General features: G+C 35.3%; 2 protein-coding genes across 4 annotated transcripts; one reads left to right on the top strand and one right to left on the bottom strand.

Annotated features, from left to right (window-relative positions):
- Positions 1–2,090: 2,090 nt before the first annotated feature.
- On the top strand, positions 2,091–6,498 carry LOC105641209 (forkhead-associated (FHA) domain-containing protein). 3 transcript variants are annotated; one of them, XM_012225702.4, is made up of 7 exons: positions 2,091–2,550; positions 2,924–3,141; positions 3,232–3,294; positions 3,501–4,904; positions 4,993–5,128; positions 5,227–5,588; positions 5,794–6,498. In XM_012225702.4, the coding sequence occupies exons 1-7, from the start codon at positions 2,244–2,246 to the stop codon at positions 6,037–6,039; spliced, it is 2,736 nt and encodes a 911-aa protein (XP_012081092.1). In that variant the 5' UTR covers positions 2,091–2,243; the 3' UTR covers positions 6,040–6,498. The 3 variants fall into 3 exon arrangements, with proteins under 3 accessions (XP_012081092.1, XP_012081093.1, XP_012081094.1); XM_012225703.4 differs by having other exon boundaries at positions 2,092–2,550; positions 3,558–4,904; XM_012225704.4 differs by lacking the exon at positions 3,232–3,294 and having other exon boundaries at positions 2,092–2,550; positions 3,558–4,904.
- Positions 6,499–6,984: 486 nt separating this feature from the next.
- STOP1 (C2H2 and C2HC zinc fingers superfamily protein) lies at positions 6,985–9,785 on the bottom strand. Its single transcript, XM_012225705.3, has 2 exons — positions 9,431–9,785; positions 6,985–8,714 (listed from the first exon to the last, which is right to left on the bottom strand). Exon 2 carries the CDS (start codon positions 8,669–8,671, stop codon positions 7,106–7,108), a length of 1,566 nt encoding a protein of 521 aa, XP_012081095.1. The 5' UTR covers positions 8,672–8,714; positions 9,431–9,785; the 3' UTR covers positions 6,985–7,105.
- Between the last annotated feature and the right edge of the window lie 732 nt (positions 9,786–10,517).

Consider the following 10,517-nt stretch of genomic DNA (forward strand, 5'->3'; position numbering starts at 1 on the left):
ATTTGGAATAGTTCAAAGATCAAACTAAACTCCCCCTCTATGGCACCCAAAGCTTAAGGAAGCAAGAACACCAATAATAGAGTAAAAGAATAAGATAAACGCCACAAATAAATTGATAAGTTTACCTTGATTCTTGATGCAATTAGAGGAAAGCAATCTCACAATCACTCTAATCAAAGAACATGCCAAAAGCATGAACAAATCTGAAGATTTATTAATTCATTGAATTGATTTGTTTAACAACATAACAAAGCTATTTATACTAAATCTAAAAGGACCTGATCCTTAAAGGATGTAGAATAATTAATCTAAATCAACTAAGGATAAGGATTTAACTAATCTAAACCAGTTAAGGATGAGACTAACAAATCTTAGCAACTTAAGGATAAGGATTAACTAATCCAAACCAACTAAGGATAAAGATTAGCTAAATCTAAACAAATTAAGGATAAAATCCAAGGGTGGCCGAATTATAGGAGGCCTAACCCATTAACATTGTTATAACTCAAAATAAACATAATTGGACTAACTAATCTCGCTAGAGACAGACTCTAGCACGGCCTGGGCATGCCAATACGCACGGGCGTGCTTCATGTTGTTTGTTTTGCTTTCGCAAGTCAGACTCTGGCACGGTCTAGGCATGCTATTTGGCATGGGCATGCTAATTTAGCACGATCTGGGCGTGCAATGTGTTGCAGTTTCAGGCGATTTGTCTTTAGGTAACTCAACATATGCTTCCATCAGTGTAAGAAACTTAGGTGTGCCTTCAAGTTCTACATAGCACTTGTTGAAAGCAAGGTCATGGAGCTCTTGTGTAATTTGTTCTTGAATGTATAAGGACATGGTTGCTTCATATTTCTTTGCACGACTCCTTGTAATTGGTCCACTTGGAAGTACTAGTGGATTTCCCATGTTGTGCTCCTTGTTCCCTTGAGCTCCATGGATGACTGATGGTGGATCCGTATCAGTAACGAAACTAGAATGGTGTGTAGAAATTTTAGAGCCAATGTAATACATGCTGAAATAACAGTTGGACAACACTCAGGGAAGCAAGTATTCTTACCTAGAATACCTCTCTCGCCTGTAGAAAATGAAGGATATCGATTCCATTTTAAGAGAGCAATTTTCAGTTCGTCTATGCTTTGCAATGACAATAAACAAAGCTCAAGGGCAAACAATATTGAATATGGGTGTTTATTTACCATAGGATATTTTCTCACATGGACAGGTCTATGTGGCACTGTCAAGAGGGATATCGATGTCCACAACAAAAGTCCTTGTAAAGTCAGATAAAAAAAAAAGAAGGATGCAACATACACAAAGGACGTCGTCTACAAAGAGGTCTTGCTACCAAATAGGTAATAAAATACGTTTAAAATTTTCATCAATAAGTTTAAAAAGATAACAATGTTCAAAGTAATAACGATACTAATATCAACTTTGCAGTGAAACAGTTTATTGAAAAAGGCTGAATCACATATTAATACAGCAACCCTTCAAAAGGGAGAAGGAGATTGACCGGGGTAAAGGGAACAATCGTAACTAATATTTGTAATGAATAATTTATATCATTATTTTTAACATAAACAAGTGTGAAAAGTTATAGTAAATATTTAAATAGAAAATACCAAGTTATCTATCTATTTTTTTGTTTCTCAATATCTTATCATACATATAATAAACTTTTGAAATAAATCAAGAAAAAAGCAAAATTGTATAAAGAGTACAGATAACGGGTATCCACGTGTATAATTTAAGTTATATTTACTTACAACGAGTAAAAGTGAACGAGTACAAATAACGTGCAATGCACGTTGGAAAAAAAAAAAGCAAATATAAAATTCCCGGTCCGGTCCAGTTCAAGTTCAGATTTTTAGCATTTACATGAACTTTAACCGGCTTTTGAACCGCTGATTCCGATTTAAAATTTTAAACAGACGGTTCTGATTTGATTTCTATTCATCTGCAATACAGTTTAGGTCCGGTTTGATTCTCGTTTCAAAAAGAAGAGGTGGGACATGCCTGCATATAGATAGCCGTTATATTAATAAACAAAATCTCAACGTTCATAATTTTTAAAACAAATTTCAAAATCAAAATCCCACCATTATTTTCCCCCTCGGAAGAGACCCCTACTATAAACCTTCTAAAATTTCCCCAATTTCTCCAAGAATTTCCGCTCTCTTTTTCTACCATTGGAAAAATCCAAGAAAGAGAGAGAGAGAATTGATTAAACCCTAACAATGAGTACCAATCGAGATAAAAAACCTGAAGAGGATGAAAAAAAGATTCCAGTTTTCACGGTAATCAAGAACGGTGCGATTCTCAAGAACATTTTTGTCATGAACAAACCACCACCTTTGGAGCTTGATTTGATCGCCAACGTCGAAAATGTGGAAAACCCAGATGGGGAAGCTGAGGAGATCTTGATCGTTGGTCGACACCCAGATTGCAATATTGTGTTAATGCATCCAAGCATTAGTAGATTCCACCTTCAAATCAACTCAAAGCTCTCCGCGCGAAAACTATTTGTTACCGATTTATCTTCTGGTTAGTTCAGTTTTGAATTGCATTTTATTAGTTAATTTATCATTGAATTTTAATGGTTTTTCTAGTTCTTGGGATTATTGTTCATTTCTTTAATTTTTAATAGTTTGGTAGCTTTCTAGAGTTTGATATGGTTCATGGGTTCTCGCTCCAGTTCTCTACTTCGATCTTTGGAGTTATTATGGAGTCGATTTTTCTTTTACAGCGGTTTTGTTCTTGACGAGTTATTGCATTATTATGCGTATTTCTTAATTTTTTGGGTTAATTTTTCTAGAATTGAATATTTATACATTCTTGTTCTCTTCTTATTCCTTCCGGAAAACTTTTAAGTTTGCCATTTTCATTAGTGTTTGATGGGTTTGTGGGTCTTGAATAGTTCATGGGACTTGGGTTTCGGAGAAGAAGATTGAACCAGGGTTTCGTGTAGAGCTGAATGAGGGTGATACAATAAGAGTTGGTGGCTCAACTAGAGTCTATAGGTTGCATTGGGTTCCTTTGAGCTCTGCATATGATACAGAAAATACATTTGTATCAACGTCCGATGTAGCAATGATTGAAGAGAAAGAAGATGAAAATGCTGAAAAACTGTCTCAGGTGAGTGAATTCATGAATTTATTTTTGAGGCAATTAAAATGTTAAAGAAATATTTTGGGTGATGTGTTTCTTTATACTTGAATTGTACAGAATGAATATTTGTTGGTAACTGAAAATGAACAAGTTCAAAAGAAAGCAAAAGAAACATATCAGGTGAGAGACTCAATGATTATGGCAATAACAGTAGAAAATACTTCAAAAGGTTTAATTGATTCCTTTTTATCTATATGTATATAATATTTTGTGGTCCACAAATGAATTCTGTTTCTGCTGTAAATGGAAAAATTCAATCTATAGATTCTATTTTGGAAGGTTTGGTCTTATTATTTTCTGATGAGAATCCTGTGTTAATTATGAAGAAACGGATCCCATCAGCATCTTTAATGTCAGAAAACATGAATTCTTATGATGTTCAGGGTGGGAATGAAGAAATAGAAGGACCATTTACAAATGATAATGAATTGAATCTTAAAGCTGCTGAGGGAGCATTGCAGAGCCCAGAATACTATTCTGCTAAAGAATCATTGCTGGAGAAAGGAAACACTGACGTTTCCATGACAGTATTAGGACAAGAATCCAATGTTGAGTTTGAGGTGAACTCAGATTCTTTATCATCTGATCAGAAATCAGAAATCAATTCATTATCGGAAATGCTAAAAGAAATTGAAAATCAGAGCTTGTTGAGGGAGGATAGTATTCCAATAAAATATGTGAAGTTGTCCTTGTCGGAAGAAGATCTTTCAGACACAAACCATGAACAAGTCAACAAAGAAAACCAGACTCCACTGCATCTTCCTGATTTGGATCCATCATATGAACAAGAAAACCAAGAGAATTTGGCAAAGAACCAAACATTGAATGGGCTGGAGAGCCCACAAATTGTATGTGCTAAAGATCCTGAGACCACTGAAACATTTGATGAACTAGAAAACTCAAGTCCTTCAAGAAAAGACTATGCACAGAGCGTGTTCACAACAGAATCTGTGAACTCATCTTTGCCTTTTGGCGAAGTTCTCTATGAGATTGTAGATAGCAAGCAAAGCCAGACGCCAGAATCTGCATTCCCTACAATTGAGACCAGGTCAGAGAAAAAATCCAGCTCCTGTAACATATGGTCAAGAAGAGGTAAACCTGCTACGGCTCCTCAGCTTCAAACAAGTACTGGTAGGAGAAGAATCAGAATGGTTGATGTTGATCCTGGTGTTGAGTGGGTGAATCAAGAGGATGTAGAAAGTAAATCAATTACTAGGGCTCTTTTTTCTGGTGCAGAAGCAATTGATGAACAACTCTTTACTCCAGATAAGGAGAATCATATCCCAAATACTTCTGTTCTGAAATTCTCGAAAAAGAAGGGTAAAATAGAAGATATTCAATTATCCTCTCCAAAAATTACTTTTAGCCCCGTTATTAGATCAGGAGAAGACATGATTGCCAGTTCAGACAAAGAGAATCAGACACCAAAGTTCTTCCAACAGAGGAAATCAGCAAGACTAACTTCAAGGAACCAAATCAAGTTGGAAGGAGACAACATGCCAGAGCAAAGAAGAAAAGAGAGGCTTCCTTTCCAAATATTACTTGCCAATTCAACTGGAAAGAGCATATCCGAAGATTCAGTCCCTACTGCTGCTGCTAGGTTAGGAAGGATTCCCTTCCAATCATTATTTACCAATTCCCCCGGAAAGAGCATATCTGAAGCTTCAATCCCTGGTGGTGCTGCTAGAAGCAGCAATTCTATCAAATATACTCAGAAGAACTCCACGTCTGTAAGTAGAAAATGACTAGAATAATTCTGTTGCAATGTTTCATTCTTTTTATACGCGTTTAATTGTAAATACTTGAAATGTCTTGCAGATTGAATCTGTTGGAGATGGAAGGGGGAGATGGACTATGATAGCAGATACAACATCTCTTCTAGACAAGGAATCGAGGAAGTCATTACAGCTTTTACAAGGTCTTAAGGGGACTCATTTAATCATTCCAAGAATGGGTAATTAATATCACCATTTCTCTTATTATATAAACATTTTAGGGTTATATTCGTTAAGTATTTATCTTCTGACAAGCATTAATTGCTTAATTGTTCAGTCATACGGGCACTGGATTCTTTGAACCAGCGTGGTAGACTATTCAGGAGAACAACAGAAGCATCTTTGGTTTTAAAATGGCTAGAAGAATGTATGGTGAAAACAAAATGGTGGATTCATGTTCAGAGCTCATTGGAGGATGCAAGGCCAATTGCACCTACCCCTCCTGCTTCACCCGCATCACAATTCAGCAAAGGAAGCTCAGTCTCATTTTCACCTCATGGGAGTTTATTTGAAATTGTTTCACCAACTACAGAAGACCATATTCTTGAATGTGCTCTTTCTTATAGGAAAATGAACAGTGATGGACAGCTTGTCCTTCTTAGCAATGAAGTAACTCTAAAGATCAAGGCCATGGCAGAGGTGGTACCATAGTCAAGAATCTAACTAATCTTCTATGTGTCTGTTTGGCGTTGAGGTTTTGTTTTTAATTGTTTGAAAAGAGACCCACCTTATAACACACCTCAATGAAATATTTTTTTTTCTTTTAAACAACAGCACAAATAGCATTGCCAGACTATCTTCTCTCTATGTTTCTCATAAAGCTATATATTTCTTGTTGCTTCAGGGCTTGGTTTGCGAGACAGCTAAAGAATTCCGAGATAGTCTTGTGAACCCTTTCTCAGATAGGTTCTTGTGGGCAGATAGTTCTCCTAGAGGGCAGACATGGTCTGTATTGGATGATATAGTGTTGAAAGAAAAGTACTACAGGAGCCCTTCAAAGAAATCTATTAAGGGAGAACCTGCAAAGGGTTTGAAGCTCATTCTGCTGCATAATTCTCATTATGGGCAGATAAGTCGTTCAATCCATTAAAACAAACTGTATATCTGCATTTTTTGCGTAGCTAATGCTTTTCTACTATACTTTTCTGTATGCTATGAAGAAAAAGCCATTGAAGTTACCATGGTAGAGTATTTCTATGCAGAACTTTTGACACTATTCCTGCCATACTAATGGACCTAAGACATGAAACTGAAGACATTTTTTTCTTTTTAAGAATTAAAGACAGGTGAATTACTGAACTTATCTTTATGATTATGGAGGCAGAAGCAACACTTACCCATAATTCTAGAAATTTCAACTGTGAAATTCCCTGAAAACGTTAATTTTATAATTATGTATTAATATCTAATTAGGGAGCCTGATTCTAATTAATAGGGACTCCCACATTTTTGTAACAGTTGTCTAGATGAGTTGGTGGGCAACCATAATAGCTGTAATGCACTGAATATTTCCACAAGGAAAGTAACACCTACCCAACATGCTACTCCACCTCTTCTTTCTATCTACAATTTCTTTTTTCTTCTTTTTTTTTTTTAAAAAAAATATAAGCTCTCTATCAACATCTTAATCATATATATTTATCTGAAATTTAAGTTTGATGGCAAAATTCCTGACTTTTCATTGCATAATTTTATTACGTTTCTTTTCATCTGTTTCCCCCCCCATTCAATAGGGACTAGGGAAAAGGAGGATAAGATCCTGCTTCAGGCAGACAACATTATAAATCAAAGAGCTGTTTATTCCATTTTCTTGCATGATTTTTCTGTCCATAATCCATGTCTTTGTAATATACATGTGAAAGCAGCAGAGTCAGTGCAGGAATTGAATTCTTTCTTAAATTTTAAGTAGCAAGCTTGAAAAAAGAAAGAAAAAGGCAAATAAAGAGAGAATTACACGAGCCCTTCAGGTGGGCTAATCATTGGTCTTCTTTAACAAACCAATGTCACTGAAAAATAATATTCTACAAAAAATCAATTGAATGGCTAAAGAGGAGAATTTATTTAAACTAATGCAATTACAATGGACATCCTCCAATTACAAATATAACATCAATTAGAAACTCTAGGATAAATAATACAATCAAATAGCAAAATATCTAGAAACGTTGCTGAAGATTATTAGCACTAGGGTCCCCTCCAGCTTTTTGATTGTAATTACAAGAACCGGAAATAAGAAAAGATAATGAACTTTCTGAATCATCAAATGGAGGTCGAGGGAACTCATGAAACCCACCAAAGTTACAGGTATCAAAGTTCAATGGTGAAAAATAACTAACAGAATCATCCACACCAACCTTCACATCCATAATATTTTGAGCTCCACTTCCATTAGCACCACCAGGGCCAAAGCTAAAGTTCATACCAACAGTCTTGTCATCCCCTTTATCAGATGGGGCAGATGGTGCTTTCGTTTCATCAGGAGGAATTGCAGGAGTATGACCTTGGAAGAGAGCAATGTGTCCAAAAAGCTTGTCTTTCCTTGAAAAGGTCGTACCACACGAACAAAGCCATTTATCCTTGCCACAATGCTTCTCATGAGTTTTGAGATCTGCAATAACTGAGAATTTCTTGGTGTTGCACCGGCTACAAGTATAGCTCTTGTCACAATGAGTTCTCTTGTAATGGTTTTTGACACACAAAATAGTCTTCAAAGGTTGAAACTTTTTGTGATCCTTGTTCCGCTTGCAGCCAGCATAGGGGCAGGAATACCTCTTTATGAGCACTGTTTCTGAACTAGATTCCTTGTTGGGTTTTGCAAGTGCAGCAGGGGTTTTATACTCATCACCATGACCTCTCATATGCATGCGTAAATTTGCATCTCTCTTGAACCCTTTTCCACATACTGTGCAAAAGTGAGTATGTGGTGCAAGTATTTCTTCTTTTTCTAGTTGTAAGATCTCATACGAACCAGGTGGAAGATTCTCTCCTTCCTCGGCATCTTCTTCGTCTTTCAATTCATGTTCTTCGATAGAGTAGTTCTGCTCAGTCCCACAATTAACAGTAACATCCATCTGGTTAGACTGTTCAGAAACTTTACTTCCAGCATTTTGTTGAGGTTGTGTACTACCATTCATTCCTGCCCCAGAAGGAAAAAGAATCCCCCCAAGCTGTCCAGCAGGTGTGATTGTAGAAAGTGTATGCTTGACAGATGGAAGAAGACTACCTGCGGTAGAGATCAATTGAACAATAATCGAAGTGAGATCAGCAGTGATGAGCTGCTGCTGCTGAGCTACAAGTTCATCTGGCCGTCCCAAAACCTGACTCCTCCGGCCAACAATCAAATGCACCAAATTTTGTAATTGATGGATCTTTTCCTCAAGAAAAGAGAGATTGTTAAGCATGGTCCTAGGATCCCAATCCTGGATTTTGTTGCTTTGAAGGGTCTCATTAATTTGGTTGTCATCTTGATCCATGATTTTCATTTGATCATTGCAATCTGAAGGATGTAAAGTTTGAGTTTCTGATTGTGGGCTAAATTCTTGGAAAGGTGGAACAATCCTGAGATTGTAGATAGACGTATCTTGCCATTTCTGTTGTTGCTGCAAATTGAAATTGAAATTGTTGAAGGATGGTTTGCTGGCAGACATGTCTTTTGGTAATTCATCAGCAGAAGATGAAGATTTTGCCCAAGTTTCTGCACATAGCTTCTCTTCATGATCCATTATCAAGTTCTTTCTCAAAGGTCCAATGGTAAACGAGTTGAACCTGTAATTTTACAGGAATTAGGTACTGTCTTATGAAAAGCATTCTGATGTCCAAAAAATAAGTTATGTGCCCACATCTCAATTAACCTCTACTTAACTTTTCTTTCTTTGCCAAAATAACCGTTTATTTCAACACATCCCTCCCAAACTAAAAAACAAAGAAAAGAGGGAGAGGGGAGGGAGGATTTACAAAATTACAGTGTTTTTTCAAACATAACAAGTATAGGACATTTCAGTCACAAATTTACTCAAAGAACTCACACCAGACGTAAGAGAATTGAATACCAGCAACCTTTACCCTCTATAAAGTCAAACATCTCAAGACAAAAATTCCTCATATATACCTCCTAAAGGCAACTTTAAGATCCCAAACCTGAATATTAAGCAGAAACTATAACTAATCCTCAAGCTAATCCACGATGTTCTTCTTGGAAGATTTTGGCTAGAATTTATATTAACAAACCCTTAATCAACCTAAAAATCTAAGTTTGTTTCAATTAAATGGGCTAACCCAAAAACCCCAAATATAATCTCAATACTATTCCCAAACATAAAATATAAAATCACAATATTTTTCAATACCCACAATCAAAAACTAAAAAAAAGGTAATTAGAACTAATAACAAGAGAAAATAAAGATTTCAATCTGCACAAACCCATAAAAAGAACAAAACTTTCTCATTGAAGAAAAGAAAAGGAAGAGAGCAAGACTCGTACCAGATTCAAGATTGCTTAAACTAACATGCACTCTGCTGCTTCATCTCAGTTGGGTGCACAGAAACCCATGGAAAGAAGAAGGAAAAAAAGAAGAAGGAAAAAAAGAAAAAACAAAAGTGGACTGGATCAATATATCAGCAGCAGCAGCCACTCTGTTATAATAATAATACAGTGTTAACAAGTGTCAGGCTTAGCTAGTCAATCCCATCAATCAAAACCGCAGGATTGGTCTTTCTGATTAGATTGATGCAAACCCGTTCAATCAGAACCGTTAGTGGGTCTATCATGGCTTTTTATTATGGGGTTCCTTTTTGTTTTATCGGGTGCCGTCGTAACATGGATAATACACAGACAAGAAAACTTCGATGGCTGATAGAAGACGCGGTGGATGAATTCCACACAACTGCACAAGTAGGGTGGACCCTCTCCCTTAGCATTCTCAACCAAACGATATGAAAACAACTTAAAAAAGAGTGCATTCAGTATATTTGGTTCAGACGACTTAATAGGTATAAATTGAATTTTTAAAAATATAAGTTATGGATAATATTATCTGTTTTAACAGTTATTAGCTTTTAGCCGTTTATATAGCAGTTTAAATTAAAAGTAATAGCAATTTAAATTATAAATATTTATTTATTAAAAATAGTTATTTAATTAGCTGATTAACTTAAAATGAAAAAAAATTAAATTAATTTTTTAATTAGCTGAATAAAGAGAAAAAAAATAATGAGCTGATTGTCAAAAAAATTTAAGTAAAAGTTAAACATTAGTGTTTAATATTCATAAGAAAACTCCCCCAAATTCTAAAATAAATATAAATATATTATGTCGCTAATGCTGCAATTAATAGAGATAGAATTTTTACTGGTTTCAAAAGGTGTTGCCGAATTGGTCATTTAAATTGAACTAAAATTATTTATAAAAATTGAATCAATTCGAATTAAAGTGATTTAATTTGATTTATTTTTTTCAATTTTAACTTAGTTTTTAATTCAATCAGTTTAATTTCTGTGACACTTGAATTTATCAATTTAAATAATAAAAATCAAATTAAATTGGAAAAATTATAATTAGTTCTATTAAA

This window comes from Jatropha curcas, chromosome 9 (assembly GCF_041381405.1).
Source record: "Jatropha curcas cultivar XTBG-Jc1 chromosome 9, XTBG_Jcur_1.0, whole genome shotgun sequence".
Lineage (NCBI taxonomy): Eukaryota > Viridiplantae > Streptophyta > Magnoliopsida > Malpighiales > Euphorbiaceae > Jatropha > Jatropha curcas.